Source organism: Passer domesticus, chromosome 19 (genome assembly GCF_036417665.1).
Source record: "Passer domesticus isolate bPasDom1 chromosome 19, bPasDom1.hap1, whole genome shotgun sequence".
NCBI classification, from domain to species: Eukaryota; Metazoa; Chordata; class Aves; order Passeriformes; family Passeridae; genus Passer; species Passer domesticus.
In genome coordinates, this window is record NC_087492.1 from 2,042,536 (window position 1) to 2,066,058 (window position 23,523).

Sequence of the window (23,523 nt, forward strand, 5' to 3'; positions counted from 1 at the left end):
TTTTAAAAGTGTGATTTGGTCAAATGTTTTAATCTCATATTCAGGCCTACAGAGTAACTTACAGATTTAACATTTGAGGTTTGTGGAGAGCTGAGGGTGTCTTTGCTCAGGGGTTGAGGAGGGGAGCGATGCCGTGGGATCCCGAGCCTGTCCAGCCATACCTGGGAGAGCTGCTCCTGATGGCTTTTCCACAGATGTCCAGCTTTGTCAAAACCCACTAAATCTTGTGAAGTTTATTTTCCTTATAGCATCTGTATTTTATAATGGTGCTTTTAATTTGTTTTTTCTTTGTCTGCTGGGATTTCTTTTGTCCGGCACTCGCAGGCCTCCCTTTTTTCCTCGGTGGAAGTGAGTCTGTCAGTGATGGCTGCTTTGGGAATACAGCTCGGCCCGGCCGCTCCCTCCCTCTGACAACAAAGCCCATTGTTGTTTGCTTTCTTCACTTTTATCCTCAGCTTAATCCATTTCTCCTTCGAGCGTCCGTGGAATAAAACGTCTGGAAAAGAGTGGCTCAGGTTTTGGGGGGAGGAGATGGTGGTGGTTTCACAGACTCTGAGCAAACAGGTCCAAACCCAATGGATTGGGTTCTCAGGAGGCAATGTTTGCCCAATGTATGGCTGAACTTACAAATAAACTTGTCAGACTCCAGAGCCATGGCATCCCCAGCTTTTTGGAGGTCCCTTAGTTAAATTAGTAAGAGATTCACCAGCCTAGACTGGTTTTAATGTAGCCCATGCACAGCTCTGATATGAAAATCTCCTCTATGGCAGCCCATGGAAAGACAAATACTTGACCCCATGCCTTGCATGAGGTCCTGAGGGCTCTGGGTGATTACCAAGGGAAAGTGCCTCCTTGCTCAGGATGCTCCACTGGAAATGATCCTTGAGGGGACATGTTTGCCCTGGAATTGTGCTGCTGATGATTGATTGCAGTGAAAGCATTCCTGGGGTAGTCTGTAGGATGAGATCTCTGTGTCAGTCTGCAGCCATTTCCAGTTAAATGCACTGTCCACATGTCGGGAGGTAACTCGAGTTCAGCATTCTGCTGGATGAAAAACACTGGATATTTCTACCAGACTTAAACTTTGGCTTATTTGTTGCTTGTCCTTTGACAGTGAATCAACAACGGCTCGAGCTGTAGAAATAATGTTGATGCTTGAGTGCATTCTTTGTGCTCTTCTGGCCCGATCTGACTGCCCTGTGCACACACAACTCCTGTTTGCTGCAGGAGTTTCCTACTTGGAAGGGCTGGAAGAACGAAAGGGTAATTTTTGGGATTCCTGGATGGGTACAGCAGCACACCAGAAAATTAGGGGGTTTTCTTTAACCTTAATCGTCCCCACCATCTTAATACTATTGTAGTCAGATTTGCAAGAACAACTTTCCTGTCAAAAATAATTTCTCTCCTCTTTGTAGCATTCCAACTTTTAATTTTTGACTAGTATCACTTTTAATTACAATTTCTGCAGTGAAGCAACTGACTGTTGCAGCAGAAAATGCAGGTTGGCAGGCAATGGTTATTGTGACATATGTTTGGTATTTACAGCTTTTCCATTTGTCACAGCAGAATTTTTTTATCATGTTTGTGCTGTGAAGTGCTGTGTGTTCTGAGGTCTGGTTTAGTTAATTTTTTATTGAGGTTTGTATACATCAGATTTAGCTATACTTCCAAATACATAGTTACAAATTAAATGCTTGACCTCCTGATGTTTTTTGGTTTCTTTCTCAAAGAAGAATCATCTTATATTTTAGTCCCTTTCAGAATATCTTTTACACATTTTCATTCTTTTTTTTTATTTAGTACTTTTTGAGGGGGTTTATTATTTCCTTATATGTGAGTCTATAGACTCAAGACTCAAGAATTTGTAAGATGTTGTTCCTACAATTAATAAAAACCTCTGAAGGGATGAGATAATCCTGCAGTTTTCTAAGTATCCTTAAACTCTGGGAGTCCTCAACTTGTATGGAAGCAAAGCAGCTCATCCTTGTGTAGGAATGATGGCTGTAAATTCCTCATTTCCTCATGCAAATAATCCATGGAATCAGCTGAAGGCTTTGCATGTGGAACACCACATGAAGCTGGGAGCAGAGGGCACTGAGACATGAAATGTGCCTTGAGAGGGGAGCGGGGGCTGTTCCAACCCCGCCTGTGGATCAGTAGTTCAGAGTTAATCATTAGATTCTGAACGAGTAATAGAAAACAAATCACAGCCATTTGGAGCCCCCTCAGGAGATCCTGTCAGTGTCTGCTGTGCCCATGTGGATCCAGGGGAATATGGGAGAGGGGAACCCTTCCAGAGAGGCCTTGGCTGCAGGAACAGTGACTAATTAGACAATAATGCACAAAACTATTCATATGCCTTTCTGAAAAAAAAAAAAAAAACAACACCAAAAATGCATTATTAAACTATTTAAAAAAATTAATTGCATCTCAGTCTTATTTAAAACCGAGCTGGGTTTTTTTTTCCTTTTCCTTTTTCTTTGTATTCCAAGTTGGTGCAGGAAAATTGCTATTAATGAAATCTGCTCCCTGGGAACTTCAATAGGCTTGTTCTTCATTAAAGCCTTTCTATTTCTCTTAAAACGTATTGATGGATGCTCAGGCCAGATACTTATCACAAAATACACTTTGTAATTTCATCATTTCTGTTGTTGTGCTTCTCTGAGACACAGAGGTCTGGGGGCTTTGCAAAAAAAAAAAACCAAATAAAACCCCCAAGCTTCCAGTTATATAGTATTAAAAGAAGGGTGAAGGAAGCATTGAGTGTCTTTAGGATGATGAGACATTCATTAAGATTTTTCCGCCTTCCTTTTCCTATTTTCAATCCATCTGAAGTACCATTAAAGCTTTTCAGGCAGCTTCCTGTGAGAAACCCTTTGCTGTGCTGTTTTTCTTCCTTGAAAAAAGGTGGCTGCTCTCGAGGCAGATTGTATGGATTTGGCCTGGGATTTGTATAATATCTGCGTAGAATGCAGCGGTTGTTTAGGAACCTAATTCCCAATATGGTTCCCTTTTGATTAAGAACAAAGCCAGCGTTTCACAGCATTATAGGAACACAGAAAAACAAGTTAATGATCTAAACCTTTTAATTCATGGTTGCTTGTCTATTTAAAGTACTTTTGATTCTGCTATAAACAGACTGGCCCCTTTTTTTGTTTAACTTCTTTCTTTGGTTTCTTCACATTTCTTTCTTTACTGTCCATGAAATTTGGAGCTAGTTTCCTTTTCCAGCTGAAGAATGAAAGGTTGTGACTACAGAGTGATACAGCGAGTAAGAAAGCGTATCCAAACTGGGCGTCCATCCAGCACAGACCTCTTTGAAATCAGCTAAATTTAGGGTTGTTGAGGGCTTTTTTTGTTATGTTTTCCCTTTCCTTTTTTTCAGTACCTGTGTTTCATTTTCGTCTTTTTGAATGAATATAAAATTTGTTACTTTTTTGATACTTTTTGGATTTTTACATCTAGTTTGGCGTGGCTTTATTTGACATAGTTACTTGATATTTCCCTCCAGCCTTGGTTCTGCAGATGATTATTCTGTATGTCTTTATCCGTCGAGACAACAAAAGCGACCTTTTCAGGACTTCCAATTACCAACACTGTATGTGGTACTTTAGGAAAATAATTCCCTTCCAGCTACTCCTTTTTTTTTAAACAGAGAATTGGAATCCAGAGCTTGTCCTTCAAATCGAACTCGAAAACTTTTCGGTGAACAAAACTGCCAGGCAAGCAGCAGAAGCAGCAGGAATAATTTCCCTTGCATGGAAAAGAATCTTTCCTTATCCTCATACGTAAAATTAGTAATTGTTTCTTCCATTTTAATTTTTTCTTTATCTGAAATGAAGATTATTTTTTTAGATTTTTTTTCTTTTATTACGACAGCAGCTTGTTTATGGGTTTTTTTGGGGTTGTTTTTGTCTTTTTTATCTTATTTCAGGCAGATGTAGAAACGATAAATGAAGAAAAATTTCCATTAATGTGTTTTATTGCATCTCTATCCCATCAAGGTAAATTGAACAGCCAAGACACTTACAATAACTTCACAAACAACAATCCTGGGAATCCTCGACTCCTGCCTCTCCCAAGTCTGACTGTGGTGTTGCCTCTTGCTCAGATCAAGCAGCCAATGACACTGGGGACCATCACCAAACGCACAGGGTAAGTGGCACAAACCTTCCTCAGCCTTTGTGATTCGTGTGCAAATCATTGTGTTATTAGTGAGAATTAGTTTTGTTCTATATTTTAATTTCAGTGTATGTAATTTAATAGCAGCAGAAGAGGGCTGGGAGGAAGAGGAGACTGAAAATGTCAGATAAATAAATATAACCTGAAAACAAACCTCTGTAAATTCAGGAATATTCATTTGGGTGGGTCAGGAGACATTTTCACACCAGGAACTGGAATGAAACATAAGCAGAGCTGTATTCAATCAGAATAAAATATGGCTTTACTTTTTCCCCCAAGTTTGTTTATTTTGATTTCCAACCTTTTCAAGCACAAACGATTTTTGACCATCAGAGCTAGAAAGGCAGTAAGCCAGGTTCAGCAGAAAGGCAAAACTTAATCCCACTGTTTTCTTGACCTTCTTTTTCCTCTGTTGCACTGTTCTGGACTGGGTGGATTTCCACTCCAGAGTCAGCTGTACTTTGGTACTTCTCATGAGCCATGATAAAGCACTTCAAAGTATTTTTTGGGGAAAGCTTCTCTAAATATATATAGTGTAAGATTTTATGAGCTTCGTAAACATAGCAATTTAAAATTAATTAATACTGTCCAACAGCTGACATTTTTCTCTTGCTAAACTTTAAATATTCTTTTATTGTAATTAAATCTACAGGATGATGATTATATTTTTCCTCTCTCATTTTCTGGTTTGTTTGAATTCCTGAATATTTTCCAGTTAAAAACCTGATCCATTAGTTTTCAGAGGGCTTTTATATTTTTAAGGAAAGTAGATCCGAGCATGGCATGTGGTTGGACAGAACAACTGTGACTCCTACAGCTTCCTGACCTTTTCCTGCATTTTGGCAAGCACAGGCACTGCCTCCCTTGCTTCAGTGCTTTCTTGCTCAAACCCTGCTCGTGAGGTGAATTTTCCCTTGTGTTTCATGAACTGGGGATTATTTTTGAGGCGAGAGCTCACGGCTGTTCCCTCTCTCCCTGTGCAATTCCCGTGTTTGTGCTGGAGTTCAGGACGTGCTGTAAAATCCCCTCTAGCTGGGTGCACTGTGAGTCAGGAGCTGTGCACGTGTGCATCCCTTCGTGTCTGTCCAAAAATCCACTCTTGGCCTTGCCGTGAAACGGGAATTTCACGGGGCTCGTGGAGCCAGCCGTGAGCCACAGACACACAGCTGCCCCAAGCACAGAGAAATTCCTGAACTTCACAGATAATTGGGAATGGAACTTAAGAAACAGTGAAGAAACAGTCTGAGGGTCATGTTGAGGTTTAGCTTCCTCCACATTTCAGTTGCTTATTTTTGCTTTTTTTAGTTTTCTGCTCAGTTTAAGCTGAGTGAAAAAAATTTTGCTGCTGCTCAGGTGACTTTTAGAAGCACATCCAGGTGTGATCCTGGATGAGGATGGGAGGGGAGGTGGGATGAGAGGGAGGTTGTCACAGGGCAGGAGTCACAGTTCCTCACAGAGGGGAAATACCAAAAACCTGACTTGAAGAATATGGCCATGAAGGACAGAAATATAAATGTGTGCTCCCAAAACTGCACTAGACACTTAGAACCAGGTGGGACATGACAGAGAAAGAAATTAAAAATTCACCCGAGGGCCTGCCAGGGGAGGTAGGTAATAGGAACAGTGAGAGGAAGGATTTGGAAAAAAGCTCTTGGTTTACAGTTGTATTTTATGTGAAATTTTTTACAAAGGTTTCCCTAACGCCAAGAAACCTTTCTAAAATTATTGCAGTTGTAATAAGTCTGCAGTATTTTATTTAATGTTTTATTCTTAAACATCTAAAACATATTTGGAGCGTTCATATTTGTAGTTTTATGGTAAATTATACTATTCACAAACTGTCTCTGTTCCATTTTATGTCATTTTTAAAACTAATTAAATTTAAAATGCTCAATGAGGCTTATGTAAGGGGGGAAAACAACAGTCATGGGAAATACCCTGCTGTGTAAATAGAGTTTTCATGAATGAGGATCATAATTTTCAGCACAGCCCACGTAGCCTTGTCACGGTAAGCCGAGAGCTTCCTTCATTTGTTCTGCATCCAAAATATTTGATGAAAGTACACAAAATTAACATGAAAAGCTGTTATTTATAAAGCAGGGATTTAAGAGGAATGCCTAGGATCCAAGAAGCCTGGCATGCCTAAAATGACCAAATTGAGACAGCAGCCTTAACTTAAACCTCCAGGGGGCAAAGCGTGTGTTTAACATATTTAACATCTGCCCTCATATTTCTGCAAACACATAGCACTGGAAGTCTGTGCAGTGTAAGATTTCGACAGGACAGGGACCATCTGCCTCGCTGGGAGAAGTGGAGGAGGCATGTATTACTGCAAATGGCAAAAGACAGATGTATTTACACCTCCGTGGTCAGCACCTCCGAGCGCTGCTCCGAGGAAACAAGGCTCTTCCTTGGGAGCAGCTGCTGAGCCTCGCGGTGTGCAGCCATCAGAAAAGGAGCTGCCCTCCAAGATTCCTCCTCCCTGCTGGTGACTTTGAGAGAATTACACATTTCATCTGTTGCAGCACATTTAAGCGAGGCTCAAATACCGTATAATTAGAGATTTGTCCGTTTTATTTGTTCTTTAATATGAAATCTTCGTGAGGTCTTGTAGATTTTGTTAAGCAAAAAAAATCACGCTGGGGTTTGTTCTGCCAGTATCCAAGACAGCAAAATATTTTCCAGGTACTGAAAGGACTGATCAGTGCTGTTAATACCGTGTGTCTGGAGCAGAGCTGCAAAGCATGTCATGTTGCTTGACAGGTGGAATGGCAGTAAATTTTTTAAAAGTGTTCCCTGTAGCCCTATGGGAATGAAAGACGGAGTCTGGAATTGTGTCATGACCGTGCTGTTCATCACAGATGCTTTTTTTCCTCCCTGCAAACATGTAGATTTTGGAACTTGTTCTGATCAGTCACTGCTCTGAATGCAAGTTCCATTGTCAGCATGGAGTACCTTGGAGCATCCCCTCTGCCTTCATCCCTGTCTTTCCCTTCTTCCCTGCCCTCTGCTTCTTCCTTTGCTTTTCCAAGTCTCCCACTGTAATTTCTGCACCTTCATCAAGCACTTAATTTTTGTCCCTACATTTTGTCATCCCATTGACTGGCTTTCCTGTAGTTTGTGCTGTCAGCACATTCAGGCTTTCCCAGAGGGGCTCTAACACTAATGAGTAAGGAAGCTTCTGATGTTTTAAAGATTAGGGGGGGATGCAGGACAGCACAAGAGCTGGATTTAATAAGTCTTTCTATATCCGTGCCTCAGTTTCCCTCTCAACATTTTGATAGTAATGCTGAATTCCTTGTCAGGGCTGGTGAATGGATTAATTCATTGCTCATTTACAAAGAGCTTATAGACTGGAAAGGGGGAGAGCTGTGTGCTCCATCTCGTTGTCTATAAAGGGCAGTGAATCAGAATGTTCTAGAATTGAGCTTTGTGCCCCACAGTAACTCCATAAGAGTTCCCTGGGTTTGTGGGATGAGTTGCAATTTCCAGTGGGGACATGGATGAGCTGTAATGGGAAGGAGGGAAAAAAAAGCTAAAATAATTGCCCCGAAAAGAAAAACTGTTGTCAAAGTTGGCTCCTGTGCCAGCAGCATTGGTTTTTAACTTCCTCGAGGGACAGGCTCATTATATTTGTATCTTCCTTCACTCCCACTTCATCCTTGCTGGAGTGAGCAGCAGGATGGAGCCTGCATTAGCTGAGCCTGGTCAAAACACAGAAATCCAGGGTGCCTTGCAGCAGAAGGGTAAACCTGGGTTTTTTTCCAGTCAGGAGATTTAGGTAGTGTATTTTTAAACATGAAACTCTATCCCTTCTTCACCCCATCCCTCATTGCACCCTCAATCAGGAGGGGGGAAGTAGGGAAAGTGTCTGATGCAATTTTATCATTTTAATTTTCCATGCACAGAAAGTCACTGATGTATCTTGGGCTTATTTTGTCTCAGGGAGCTTCATTTATCCCACAGTCAGCTGCTGCAGCAAACAAAAATAGGTGGTGCAAAATCACCACATTAAGGTAAAATTAATTAGGGAAAAAATAACTGAAAAAGTAGACAAAAAATAAAGTACAGCTAAAGAGTTCAGCACAATTGTCTGAAGCCAGACATTCTCTTTCTGCCACATTGCTCAAACATATTTTGTATAATTTTTAGTTTTTATGTTTTTTAGTATCACAGCAACTGTTGTAATGATTTGTAATTGATACAAAATTCAATTATTTGCACTGAAGTTTGTTCAGATGTCACTGTTTGTGAAAGGATTCTTGATTTGGCATGATGAGGGTTAGAATAAATGGGTATTGCACAGCTTATTAAAAGCTTAAATAGTTTTATTAAACATAACCACACAAAATCAAAGTATTTCAGTTTTCAATTTGCTAAAACTCAGAATCAGGTAAGAAACAGCGAAAATTCTGTCAGAACTTTGAATGGTAAATCATCTTCCTTGCATGATTTCCTTTGGAATTCCTCCCCAGCTCTGGGAAAGGGGAACCTGGGTGAGTTTTGCCTGGCTCTGCTCTCTTGCTGTCACCGAGCGCAGCCATCTGGTGCTGTCTCTTCAAGGTTGGGTTATCCTGTAATTTGTGAATTCTCTCTCGCTCTCAATTAGCATTCCATCCATATTATGTGAAGGAAATGGGGGAAAACAATTGCTTACATAAATATCATAGGGAAGAAATGGTTGTCTTTAAAGAAATCAGGTCTTTGGAGCAGAAGGGAGGCACTAAGTTCCTTTTCTCACACGTAAAGCATTTTAATAAGACTCTGCTGTAGTCTTTGGAAGTATAATTACATTTTCTTCATGTACAAAATTTTCTGTCCATTTCCATCCATTTTCTATCCAGAACTACCAAATAAAACCTTCAGTTGAAGCCCACCTAGGCCAGTTTCTAATTAAAATAAAGAGGATTTGTTAATTTGCAAGTCCAATCAGGTCAGTATAGGAGTAGTGGAAGAAGAAAAAGCCAGTGTTATCTTCTGAAATGTTTACTGGGCTTAGATAAGGGTTATTTGCCTGAGGTTTGAAGACAGAGCAACTGAGACAGAGAAGAAGAAAAAGAAACAGTGTCCAAAACATCCATGATGATCATTTAGAAATTTAATTCTAAACTCCCAGGCAGATCTGACCACTCTCCAATGACTCTTCAGATTTACACTCGATACATTCCAGGTTTTAACTTATGTTGGCTTTGGGTTATGCAGGAGATTTAGCTTTCAATTAAATATTTAAGCAGTGCAATAGTGCTGGACTCATCTTCTAGACTGGCCTTTGACTTGGGGACTGGATGTGCTGACTTTATAGGAGATCATTCAGTTCAGACAATTTAATTGGGTTTTACCACTGTTCAAAGATGATATATTAGGTCTGGAAGGGTGGTTGGTTCTGTCAAATGAGCTCTGTCCCCAAAAATGTTAACCAATTTATTAAATACAGAAAGTTAAAGGCCAGTCCCTTATATGGAGCTCAAAAAATTGTTTTTTTGGTCTATAGTACTAATTAAAAATAGGGTTTTTCCCTGTAATATTCTGTTCTTTATTGGATGTTTGCATCTCTGCATGTTGAAGAATATTTGTCTGAGGTTTGTACCTTCACCTGAATGTTTTTTGAGAGGATCCCTTCATTCATTGATGTTGTGCTCATGTCAGATTTAGTTCACTGAATTCTTTTTTAGCAGCTGGTATCCTTTTAATTGTGTTGGTCTATGGCTGAGTGCTTTGTACATCCTTCAGTGCTGGACCTTTTCTGGTAATTCATTGCCTGGAAATATTTCACCTGTTTCAACTACCCAGAACTTACTGCTGAGTCAGAGTATGAAAAGAAAACAGAACCATTGGCATTTACAAAATCAATTATTTAGTGATTTTTGTGGATGATGTTACATCCCAAATGAGACTCGAAAGAAGCCTTGAGCCTGTGAGTAGCTCTAAATTTGCCTCCTTTTCAGATTTTATGCAAATGTCACTATGGCAATGGCTTTTTAAAGGGAAATGTCCATTAAAAATTCCCTCAGATTAATATCAGGTTAAAAACTCTCTACTGTGCAAAATACTTGAAGAAAACATGAAATCAAATCACGGTGTAAATTGTTGGGTGGCCAAAAGCACTCAGCTCTAGATCTGGTGACTGAGCATCAAATACATTTGAACCAAGTTAGGCCTCTCTTTCCTGCATCTGTGCAAGCTTTTAAGGGGGAGGAGAAGATTTCTGGGTCAAACTGTTGAATTTCATGGGGTGTTTCTGTCCTAGCAAACGGCTGAACAATTGTCCCCGAAAGGTTCTGATTGCCCCTGGTGGTTTTATTTGCCCTCCTCTCAGTAACTCTGTAACTCTGCCCCACTCAGCCCCTCGGTGCTCCACAGAAAACCCCCCCTATGACTGATTTGGCTGCTAATTCCCTTTTCCTGCCAGTTCTGACTTCAGTATCTGCTGCAGCCCCAGCCTTGGCAGCAGGTCGGAGGGGGCCCTGAGCTGTGCCTAGCTGAGCCCAGCTCTAAGTGTGAGCCCAGCCTGCAGCGATGTCCCGGCAGCTGCCACCTCTGGGCTGTGCCCTGGGCACTGCTGCTCCCCTGGCAGCAAATCCAGCCATCAGCAGGGCTCTAACAACGATTCTGTTCACCTTCTGCATAAACCTCAAAGGCATGATGTACAGTGTACTTGTTGGGAATTGAGTTCTCATCTAATTTCTGTGCATTTCTCCCCTTTCCGTGAAGACCTTACCTGTTTGGAGCAGGATGTTTTTCCATAAAAGCTCCTTGGTGAGTTCCCAGTTCAAACCCAGCATGCCTATACTCCATTTGCTGTCCTCGCTGAAAATAACTCTGTGCTTAGACTTTTTAATTTTGGATTAATTTTTTTGGTTTCGTTTGTTTGCCTGCATGGCTGATCCATAGGTTTCCATGCACATAATTTCACTTTTAAACTATGGATGCGTGTTCACCATCAAGCATTGCAAAGAATTGAATTCCCTTTTTTTCCCCCCTTCTTTTTACCTTTGAGAGTGCATTTAATTTTTAAGTAGCAGGGAAGTTGAAAAAATAAATTATTTCTAAGTGGGCAGAAATGATTGCAATGTCTTTCCAAACAAGCCTCTCTCTTTTTTTTCTATATTGCTTCCTTTATTATTGTAGCACTAAGTTGCTTACAGACAGAAAACATCGATGATGACCTCTGAAAAATAAGCCAGATTAGCAGTGAGTAGGCAGTAAAGTACTGCAGTGAGAGGTGAAGCAGTAAAATGGGTACTGGAAAAAAAAAAAAAAAGCTGATTACTCTGGAGAAAAAAAGTCATGGAACTGTCTGGGGTGAAAGGGATCTTCAAAATCATCTCGTTCCAACATGGGAAACAGATCTGTTAAAATTGGGATATTTGAAATAAAAGGAGGTTTCATTTTAATGTGAAAAAATGCAGCATATTATAAGAATACAGACAAGAGGAAAAGCAAGTTTTAACAAGGTTTTTGATGCTGGAGTTTGGTTCAATATTTGGGCAGTGCTGCATCACCTCAGTCTCCACTTTATAACAGGATTGGGCTTAGATGCTGGAAGTTTTGGATAATAAGAATGGAAGAAGTAGAAACACCTTAGAAAATTTAAAACTTCCAGCAAGAAGTTTTCTGGGGCTTGGGGTTTTGGGGTTTTTCTGTGGGTTTGGGATTTTCTCTTTGTTTTTAGTTTAGCTGAGGGTATCTATTAACTGTGCCCACCAGGATCTGTTAGAATATTTGTACATGGCTCTTGGGTTTGCTCTGGAAGCTGGCACCATGTGTATCACCCTCAATGTCTCTATCAGAATATTCTCTTCAGAAAAAGAATTTGTTAAGAAATAGAAAAGGAAAAGGAAAGGAAAGGAAAGGAAAGGAAAGGAAAGGAAAGGAAAGGAAAGGAAAGGAAAGGAAAGGAAAGGAAAGGAAAGGAAAGGAAAGGAAAGGAAAGGAAAGGAAAGGAAAGGAAAGGAAAGGAAAGGAAAGGAAAGGAAAGGGGAAAGGAAAAAGGAAAGGAAAAAGGAAAGGAAAAAGGAAAGGAAAGGAAGAAACTTTGCCTTATTTGTGGAGAATTTCCAACTCCTGAAGTACCTCCCCAAGAACCATTTCTAAATGCAGTTTATGGTGCACCAAAGAATTTTGCCTGGTGGTGATCTAAGAATTGCAGAGGCTCTGGAAGAAGAGTTTTGGCAGTGGATTTCTGAGCAAAGGCTGTGTGGGTCACCCCTGCAAGGAGCAGGAGACATCGTCAACCAGAAATGGTTTTAGATTGAAGGAAGATTAAAAGGCTGAGATTAAAGAGGGGAATATATGAAATAGGCTCCAAAATTGTTGCCTGTCTTTCACAAGACTCTTTTTGTGGTTTGTTTAATGCCAGTGCTAGCTCAGAAATATGGTCCTTACTCGTCTACAGAGAAATTAGGATAAAAAACACACTTTGGGTGGGGGAAGAAATCATGTTGTTTCCATTAAGGTCTTAATGAGACCTAAAATTCTGTAAACAAAATGGATGTTGATTTGACAGCTAAGTGCCTGGTGAAAAAAGGATCCTACCATTGCTTTTCCTGCTTTTTCTTGCTTTATTCATGATCTGACAACTGGAAACATCTTTGTTTTCACATTTTAGGCACAATGATAAATGAATTAAAATTTCTGGGCTTTCTGAGACAGATTTTTTTGGTAACTTTATGTGTAAATGCAAATGCCATGCAATATTTTTCTCCTGATACTTTTGTTGCTGCTTATGTAGTCAAGGTAAAACTTTTCCCATCAGCAGTCATAGATGTTTCCATTTCAGTGGGTTTAGAGTGGGAGAAGTGCTTTTGTTTTTATGAACCTCATATATTTGGGATATATTTGTTGGGAATATAAAATCAAAGCAATTTTAAATCTTTGCACACTGGTACTATTTGACTATAAATATTTGAATATATATAAGGCAGCTCCTTCATATCACATAGATGCAATTTATTTATTGTTTTAAATCCATGTCACTTGTTTGACAATAGATTTAAAGATACATTTAAGAGCCAGAAAAATTTTGTGAGACATAAAGCTCCACAACTATGCTGCTCTTTAAATATTTTTAAAATATTTTGAGTATTAATTCTTACTAGTTAAATAATATTATTTAGTTAGTATATAAACTAATTAAATTATTAGTAACTATTTAGTGTTTTTACAAAGAGCTACCACAATGCATTTGCAGAGATTTTGGCAGAGTTTGATGCGTTACAAATTCGACAAGTGGGAGCTCTGAATGATTTCAGTAGGTCTTAATCTGTTCTTACTGTGTTGGCAACATGAAAGAGCTTGCATGCTGAGCTCAGTCTCTTCATTGCTTTTTGAGCTCTGACAAAGTGATGTCTTCATTTTCTCCTTCAGTTTCCTCCCACCTCCTTTGGTGCCATCTCAGTAGAGAATGTCACTTGGCCACATCTGTATCTACATCTCAGTGCTTTTGCATTTAAGATAGAAATAATCCTCCAAAGTGATGTCAGAACATTTAATCATAATACAAATTTCCCCAGATACATTCTATTCCTGATTTAGATTTCTGTGTAGATCTCACTGGGGTGAAGCTACTGCTGTGTCTCTCTGAATCCCAGGTGTGGTTGCACAGTGGAGTAGATCCAGAGAGGAAAAAGCAAACTGCCTTTTCATCCTCCTGGTGTCTTAAATGCAGTGCTGTTGTTCCTAATGTTTGGGAGAAATGAGGAGTGAAATTATAATGGGGAATGTTTTGGTCCCAAGTGCTTCACTGTCTTGGTTTTAGCATTGACTCCCAAAAATCTGAATTTCTTGCTGCATCCCTTCTCAGGAAAACTATGGTACAATCTTTTGGAAGTTACTGTACTATGAAGATTCTTTTAAAGTAACTGTTTTGTAAAAGTGAGGCCAAATGTGCCTAAATTTCAGCTCTTGGAATAATTTATGAAGTGCTGACAAGCCAAGAGCAAGGCAAGAGCAGGAGTTCATAGCAGAAACAAGTCATTCACCAGCTACCTTCAACATTATTGTTTTGTTATCATTTATAAAGCTGAGAGGGTGTTTGCATCTGCAGAATAATGGGATTTATCGTTTCCAAGTTGTTAAAATATCCCAATGACATGTGAAGATATTTTTCTAATGGCATTACTGTTACTGAAAATTACTGGGCTTTGGAGGTTTGCTGGAGGAATGAAATTTGTGTTGGAATGTATTGATGAAAACTCAGGAATCGAGAAAAATGATGCTCAAATGAAAGATTCCTCAGCTACAAGAGACTCCAGAACAGACTTGTTGACATCTCAGCAGCATTTTCAGAAATGTGTCCAAGCCAATAAGATGCACAAATGGTTTTTGTTTGTTTGCTTGTCTTTGTTTGCTAGCAGGGCTGAGTTTAACCACATGAGTAATCGTGTTTTACAAGGTCTGCTCTTTCTGTCTACACAACATCATCCTCGAAGGGAAAAGCTCCTGGCACTGAAACCAACACTTAAGTGCTTGCCTTGAAAGATGCACATCCTAAAGACAAGATGGAAATAGAACTGAGCTCAGCCCAGTTCCTCTAAGGCTGTTTATAATTGTGTTTGGTCGAACACAGGTCTGGGGACTCGGGGTGTGGAGAACTCTGGAAAAACGTGTTGAGTCCCAGGTTCACTTTGCTTCAGGGCTCGAAGGCAATTCTGTCTCTGTAGAGCTTTACTCCAGTTTGTAGCTGACAATAGCAGGTGTTTCCATTTTTTAAAATTTTAAATTACTTCATTAACCTTGAAAAATCATTTTAATAACCTCAGGATTTGTTCAGTAAAATTTAGAATATTAAGCATATTACGACAGTATAGAAAGATCCTTTTGTCAAGAGGAAGTGAACATGGCAGAGTCATACCTGTGCTCCTGGTTTGCTCTGTAGTGATTGATGGGTGACACTGTCCTGAGTTCTGTATTAAACCAAATAATTTATTAATTGAAGTAAGCAACAAGACACTAATTCACTGATACATTTATGTTTTCATTTCCAAAGGAATATGTGTATGTGAATACTTGAAAAGTGAGAGCTAAAATAATTCTTAATATACAATTAGGTTAAAAATACTCTTTCTATGATAGATGATTATTTTAAAGTGAAAGAAATCCATTCTGATTTTTTTTTGAGTAGCTAATAAATGCTTATTAATTAACACAATCACAATTTAAATATTCTAATACAGAAATGTGCCAGTGCAAGCAAGGGAATACATTTATAGGCAGGATCTTTTTGGAGCACAGATTTCTGACCCAGTCGTCTGTAGCTGTAGGTTTAACAGTTGGATATTAAGTGCTTTGTGGTGGTTCAATACCAGAGTTACTGACTATAAATTCCAACTGCTCTTTTGGGACATTCCAGCTTCTCCCACATGTACAAGAGTTTCAGCTTGATCCAAGTCCATGTGACCATAGGCTTGCCATGTGTATGTTCTCTTAGTATAAATTAAATAGCATTATAACCATACAGTGTTTTAATTGATTAAAAATATTCTTCTAGTGCTGAATTCCATATACCTGTGCACACACTTCTCAGAAGTGGAGATTGTTATGTAAGAACCAGCTTAATGGGATGGTCTGATCACAGGCTGAATTTGTGTGGAAGAAGAAATTAATAGAAAGAAAAATGTAAAGGAGGGATGGGTAGGAAGAGAAGGGAGCAGTGAAATAGAGAGAAAAAAAAATAAAATAATTCAATTAAAAGGACTAGAGCAAGGGGAACATAAAGAAAGAAGAATCCTGTGTGGGTTTGTCAAACAGCTTTTCTCTTGAGGAAGGGGTGAAATCCTGATTTAATTAATGAGGCGTGGAGAATGCTCTGCCCACAGTTTTGAGTTCTGCAGAGCAGAAACCTGCAGGTCCCTGTGAGGAGAAACACCTCAGAATGTCTCAGTAAACATCTCCATCCCCCTGGATCTGCTCCATGCACATCGGGGTCAGGGCACAGTGCCTCAGTCTGCTTTTCCATGGTGGAATTCCTGCTGTGTTCTAACAGTGGCTCACGAGTGTGTGCATCCTTCCCTTCTCCTGTGCCCTCTGCATGTCCCTCCCTGCCCCCCTGTGTCACTCACCTCCCCTGGCTGTTCCTGACTTCCTTTGGAAAAAACAAGGGATACCGACCTGGAATGGCTGACCCAGAATCTGTGTTTTCATTCCCAAAGGATTTAGGATTTCTTTGTATTTACTTCAGAAGTTGTTTCTATTTAATGCAAATGTTCAGTGGTGGGTCTTTTTAAACAATTCAGTTCTCCAGTGCTGTTCTTCAAGTGAATGAGTTCAGTATTCCAGGGGAATTTGGGACCTGTTATTGGGAAACACTGAGCATCTGCAAATCCTGCTCAGCCTTGTGGGATCTGCAGATATTCCCCTTTTCTGAAGTAATATCTTAAAATTGTTGTTAAGCAAGGGACATCTTAATTTTTTGAGAATTAACTGATACAATTCTATTTTGTTCTTTCTTTAAAGCAAATCCAAACCAGCTCCACAGATTTCACCCAGTAAGTCTGTGGGAGGGGAGTTTTGTGTTGCTGCAGTCTTTGGAGCTTCAAGGTCATGGTTTGCAAACAATTCTGGCCTCAAACGAGAAAAAGGTTGGTACCTCCCAGAATTAGGACTTGCATTTAAACTTAAATTCTTATTTTGTGACAGTTCTAAGCAATTTGTGGATTTTGTTCCTTAAACTCAGGGGCAATTGAGAATTTCAGGAACATGCTTGGGAGTGCTTTTGGTAAAATGTACAAGAAATTTTAATTAGTGGAATGAATAATTGATCTTTTATTATGATCCCGTGACAGAAACCCAACTTTGATAGGTCAGTCCAAAGGTGTGAAGTGACACTGAAAAAAAAATGAGATAAAGATGAAACACCTTTGCTAAAGGCAAAGCAAATGGAAATGGCTAAAGCAAATGTACAAGATATGTTTGGAAATGTGTAATCCCCTGAACACACCTTGGTGAGAAACTTCTCTTGTATGAGATATTCATACAATTGTGTGAAAATTTTGTGTTTTGTACAATTTTCTCTTTGTCTCCCCAACCCTTTTACTACTTCCAATTCACATTCTTACCTACAAGCAAAGAGATTAAAAGAACACAGAGCCTGCTATTTCTACCAAAGCCTTTCCTGTTGCTGCTGCAATGAGCTTTTCCCTCTTTGTGCCCCCAGAGCAGTCCAAGCAGTTTGTGGTGGAGTCCCTGTACATCATCAGCTGCTACGGGAGCCTGGTGGAGCACGTGCTGGAGCCGCGGCCGCTCAGCACCGCGCCCAAGATCAGCGACGACACCCCCCTGGAGATGGGCACCTGCCCCAGGGCCAGCTGGCCTTTGGTTAGGTACCTCATCCCTGTGACTCAGCCTTCCCTCCTGCTTGGGATCTTTCTTTTTGAGTGAGCTGCATGGTGATTGTCACTCATGTAAAGGCTCCTGAGGTTTTGTGTTGGAGGAGAGAGATTCAAGCTTTGCTTTCCGTACAGTTCTGTGCCTCAATGGCAACTGAGCCTCTAAATCCTTCTCTACACGTGGAGCTAGGCATGAGCATGTCTGTGAATCAATAGAGATCCTCATTAATTGGTGATTTTAAATGATCAGGTTGTAATTTTCTTTTTATGTAAGGACTAGGAACGATTATTTTGGTAGTGTTGAAGTACAGAATTCTGCTGTGAGACATGAGCAAGGTTCCCACGATGAAGCATTGTGAGTTTTCCTGTGAGCAGCTGAAGGTACCATTTCTAAAGACAGTAGAAGAAATTATTCCTGACATCTGGAAGAAAGTAAAGAAAAATTGATGAGAAAGTGTTGTCAGTGCTTTTGACGTTTTAAAATATTTTTCTATCGATTTTTCTTGGCTCCTACATTCCTTAGTGCTGCTTATGGCTGGAGTAGAGTGATCAATACTTGATTTACCAAGCTATTTAGGAATGGCCCACCCTAATTAAAATTACAACACAGACTTCGGGACCATTATTGTTGAAATGAGTAGGTTGTAATGGAATTGAAAATTCTAATTGGATCAATAATCCATAACTTTACACAGCTTTATTTTCACAGTAAGTGCTCAATGACTTCACAGGATGGAAGCAGTGGTAGTTAACAGAACAAAAAAGTTCCCCAGTTTCTCTTGTGTGTTTATATAACGTCAGCATGACATACAATGGTCCTAAATATATTTACCAACTTAATCTAAACCTCCTTCCTGGATTTTTTTATGCAATCCCTGCTGCAGTCAACAACCAAGTATTGTCTTTGCCTCACAATCTGCACGATTTGGCCCTGCTGCTCCACTGCCTGTGGTGGATTGCACTGTTTGAACAAGCTAATTTAAATAATTACAAACATTTTGTGAGCTTGTATAGATAATTGCATGTGATGACAGAAACACTGATTTACATTCTCTGTATTAGCTGAAATATTAATAGTCTTGTGTTTTACCTCAGAACTCCTCAGTGGAATGAGCTCCAACCACCATTTAATGCAAACCATCCACTGCTCCTGGCTGCAGATGCTGTGCAGTACTACCAGTATCTTCTGGCTGGCTGTGAGTAGCTGACAACTTCTTGTCTTGTCTCATGTGCACGTTTTGAGCAGAGGGTGATTTTCCAAGTTGATTTTTCAGCCAATTTCAGTGGATGTTCAATCCCACAGCAGGGTTGTGTGTAACTCTGTTAGTAAGGATGGAGCAGTGAATGTAGTTTTGGGATTTTTGCCATGAATCAGAGTTGTGGGGCTGTGAGAATCACCCAGCAGATCCCATGAAATCTTCAGGGTTTCCTCACCTCATTCCTTCTCATGCTTTTAGCCATTTCCTCCTGTGAATTCCATGCCCAGTAATGAGTGCATCTGCATTTCCCTCTCCCTGGGAGCTCCTGGTTGCTGGGCTCCTTCCAGCCCCAGTCTCAGACAGCTGCCTCCCTCAGGAGCCCTGGCACTGCTGCCAGGGATGCTTGCCCACCTGCCTTGGGCTGTGTCTTGCCCAGCCACATCATTCCCAGAGAGCCAACATTTCATGGCATGGCATATTCAGAAACATTCATACACCTATAGCTCTCTAAATATGATATATCTGTATTATATAAATACACAAACCCACACATTTTTATAACAGCTTTGCAGAAAAATGAGTATTTCTCTTTTATCTGACAATTTAAAAGAGAGAGGAGCACTAACAGTGAGGAGCAGGTCTCTGTTCTGCCTAGGATCAAAGTGATGCAGCAGTTGGAGTCTCACAGGGGAGCAGCTCCTGGCATCTGGTGAGCTTCTCCAGGGGAAACCAGAGCTGGGCACAGTTGTCAGTGCAGGCAGCTTTATGTGACAGGGGCACTTGAGATGCACCAAGTGGCCCTGTGGGCCAGGAGGCTCTTTGGGTGGGACTGGTGAAAGGGACACTGCTGCCAGATTGGGTCTGCTGTCCTACCTGTCCATCTGCTGCATCTGAGAGTTATGGAAACCTGCGAAGTTTGAGTCTTCCTCCTTCTGTGCCACACAGAAAATTGGGATAAGACTCAAAGGGCACAAAAGGATATGAAAAGGTATTGGCAGTGCACAGCACCATTAGATTGCATTTTGGCTGGATTTTTTTTTGCCAGATTCCTGCCTTGTTTCACTTGTATCCCACAGAGTGAAACCAGAGATGAGTATTGTGTGTTTTATTAACATTTTATTAACAGCTCAAATACTGTTACACAGCACAGTATGCAATGTATTTCAAATAATTTAGTACTGAAAACTTTTTAAAGAAAGAAGATTGAGTAGTAGCTAAATTCCAGCAAATTCATGAACTTAAAGGGTTTTTTCATATTTGATTGAATTATCCCTTGTTTCTTTTGTGTGACTTGTGTACCTTTCACATGTTGTTTGCATGTTTGAATTGACACAGTCACGTTCATGGTACATAATGGAATTGCCATGGAAATAGGTAACCTTGCATCCCCAGAAAGTCTGACATCCTCACTTCATGTTTATTTCCTTTCTTCCTCATCTCTCCAATCTGAATTCATTTTTCCATTGCCCAGTAGATGCAATATCTGAAACGTGGCCAATTAAAGAACTTGTGCTATTAGAATTATTAGGCTTTTAACTCAGATTTTAATTCATATATTAGGAATTCTTTAAGCTGGATGTGAAATGGAAAGAATCATAGAATAATAACCACCGAAGACATCAGAGTATCTAAAGGACATAATTCAAATGGCAGTCTGGTTATCTTTGAACTTTTGTCTCCTGGATTTATTGAGGCTGAAGCTCCTCACTGAAGTCCCTGACAATGTCACCCAAGCAGCTTTCCCACAAAAGCCACCTGTTACAGAGCTGCTAAGCCCAGCTCAGGCTCTGCTTACCTGCAGCTCTGCCCTGGGCTGCCTTTAGCTGCAGCCTGCCTTGGCTGTGCTCTCTTCCTGGGGGCTCTAATTGCCAGCAAATGGCCCAGCCGGGGCCGAGGGGGGCTGGTCCATCTGTCTGCCACGTCAGTGTGAGAGGAGCCTGGCGCCGTTTCAGGGTCACTATTTGTGGCTGTCTCTGGAGGTAGAATGCAGCAGTTTCTCTCCGTTTCTGTATAGCATTTCTGCCAATTGTTTGGCTCCATTAAGTGTGCAGGGGAAATAAAAGCCTGAATGACCAAGTCACAAGGGGGTATGGATAGACCCTTTCTTTGTCCACACTCAGAACATTGCATTAGGTCTCATTATCCATTTATAATAAGTGACCTTTGCCCCCTGGGTCATTGAAAAACCCTCAGTGTGCTTTTTAGCACAGAGTACCTCTGTCAGCAGCCGGGCAGAACAATGAGACGTCTGGCAGGCTGCTTGGAGGGCTGCACGGGCAGGTTTTCATAAATAAGAGGTTTGATGCCAAAACACAAGGCCAAAATCTTCCTCAGTCTTTGAAAAATATAAACCAGGCCGGTGACTTCTTGTGCTAAACAGAGAATATTCAAAAAATCCTTGCTTTAGGTTATCAACACATGGTTCAGCTTTTAATATTTTTAAAGAATCTGAAAGTTTTATTTGCAGCTAGAAAGGAAGGAACAAGGAACCATTGTTTGAAGAAATGTTTTGTACAACAAGTGTCCAAGACCTTTATCCCAAGGGTATTTGTAAGTGGATCAGCACAGCTGTTTCCTTGCTTTGAGGTCATCTGTGACATCTGCTGCAGAAACCTGCAGCAGCGTGTGCAGCTCGTGTCTACCTGAGCACATCAGCACAGCTCGGCTGCTGCACAGGTGAGAAAGTGGCACGTGAGGGATTTACAGCTTTCTGGAAGTTCATGGCTTGAAAGTGAACTTGCATGTTAAATTCCACAAGCTGCTGGCCTGCAGGAATTGTCAGCATCCTGCTGCAAGCTCCGCAGTGGGTCAGGGAGAGTATCTCCAGGCCTGAGAGCTCCTTCTGGCAGAGCACATTCCAGGCTCACTTGTTCCCATGAGTCCATCCCACAAACCCCTGGATTAATGACAATCCTCAGGTTTGCAGTGCTGGGTTTTAGGTATCAGAGATTTCTCTACACTCCTCACATTTAATACATAATATTCTACCTTATTTGTGTCGCTAATATTCCCTCTTTATTCACCTGTGTCCTGAGCAACTTCCAAATCTAACCAGAACAGAAGGGAACCTAAGTCACATTTTATTCTTCCTGGATGTTTTTGCTATAACATAAATAACATCATGTGGTGTTGTTAAACTGTCCTGGCAGTGGGAGGAGAGTTGTGCCAGGCACTGCACGTGTGCTCAGGGGGGTTTTGGTGTCCACAGAACTTGCAATGTTAGAGCTTTCTCCACAGAATTGCCAAGTTTTGTCATTAATTACTCTTTAAATCCTGCCTCCTTCCTGCTGTTTGCTGCTTAGGAATTAAGGTGCTTTGGGTTGTATAAACTCCTGAGGATGCTGTTAAGATGTCCATGGCAATATCCTGGTTGTGTTCTTTCCTCTCTTTCACCAGGCCCTGAAGTTCTGCATATTTGCCTGACTTATCCCTTGTCTCCTTTGTGTGACTTCTGTACCTTTCACATGTTGTTTGCATGTTTGAATTACACAGTCAGTGTTCATGGCACATAATGGAATTACCATGGAAATAGGTAACTTTGCATCCCCAGAAAGTCTGACATCCTCATTTCATATTTATTTCCTTTCTTCCTCATCTCTCCACTCTGAATTCACTTCTCTCTTGCATGGTAGATGCAATATCTGAAACGTGGCCAATTAACCCATTAATGAATAAACCCCCTAAAATTGACCAAAAGCTGCCCCAAAAAGACACTGAATAGATTGAGATCTGATTTCTCTCCTCTGGCTCTGCAAAGGGCACCTTCACATTCCAAGCAAGAGTTTTGGCTCATCAGGACCAATTTCATGGCCACAGCCTACAGTTGTCAGAAGTGGGCCAGTGACAAGAATTAATATATTAACTGGTGTGCAGTACTCTGACAAATTGCTTACTAAATACATCAAAATTGATTGGGCATTCTGTGTTTAAATTGACAAATGACTGCATTAGGGGAAGGAGGGAAATCCATTAATTACAGCTGCCCTCAACCATAGGAAATGTAATCGTATAAATATAGATTTTGTTAAAACAAAAGTCTGTACTTTACTCCCGTGTTGCTGGTAAGTGTACTTGCACCTCTTTGCTATTAAACCTGCAATAGGAGGTTTTGAAGACAGATCTTTGCAATTGGCTTTTAAATAATCAAAGAGCATTTCTGTTGTGTTAAAAGGAAAGATGCAGTGTTTCTGCATCCCGCTCTGACCACTTCTGGAAATTGTTTCTCTCTCAGAAAAATGGACCTGTAGCTGAGGCTTCTGCTGTCTCATTAATTGTTTATTCTTAATGCAATGTAATTTGTATTCCAAGATATGAGCAAGCAAACCAGCACTCTGTATCCTCCTTCCCTGTCCCTGTACTGCTCTCCAAGTCATACTTGCAGGGCTGTTACATTTTTCTGAGTAAGAATTTGCACTTGAGTTAGGCCTGAAGATACAATCAGTTTTATAGGCTTCGTTAAGGGATTCTTGAAAAGATTAAGGCCTGTATTTATAGCTGCCTTTGACTTTTGGCTGTTATAACAGATTTTCATTTCTGGACCAACTGTTGCACATATCTTGTGTTTCACTGAAAATGGCTTTCATTACAAGTCCAATTTAGTAACTGTCCATTGTCTTCAAAGGGAGGGGGTGAGCCTTTCCCTGCTGTTTGTTTGGGTTAAATGATAACACCATTTATACAGATAATCTCTGTAGCTCTGACATCATGTTTGCACTTCCTGCTCCCTCTAATGAAAGCTGTTCACCCTGGGCAAGACTTCTGTCTCCAAGCAGCATTGTGGTTCTTTATGGCCCCTTTTATATTCCTTTCATACATTC

At 40.5% G+C, this 23,523-nt stretch overlaps 1 protein-coding gene across 11 annotated transcripts in view; it reads left to right on the plus strand.

Moving 5' to 3' along the window:
• BCAS3 (BCAS3 microtubule associated cell migration factor) overlaps positions 1-23,523 on the plus strand; it is a 300,344-nt gene that overhangs the window by 91,565 nt on the left and 185,256 nt on the right. For 9 of the 11 annotated variants that reach the window (XR_010349455.1, XM_064394988.1, XM_064394990.1 and 6 more), the window contains exons 16-20: positions 4,005-4,155; positions 10,894-10,938; positions 16,636-16,760; positions 17,336-17,501; positions 18,603-18,703. Coding sequence is in view for 10 of the 11 variants with exons in the window: in XM_064394988.1 (XP_064251058.1) it covers positions 4,005-4,155; positions 10,894-10,938; positions 16,636-16,760; positions 17,336-17,501; positions 18,603-18,703 (588 nt within the window). In the remaining variant the exon portion in view is untranslated. The remainder of the gene's footprint in view (positions 1-4,004; positions 4,156-10,893; positions 10,939-16,635; positions 16,761-17,335; positions 17,502-18,602; positions 18,704-23,523) is intronic. The other 2 variants (XM_064394985.1, XM_064394987.1) reach the window with 1 other exon arrangement.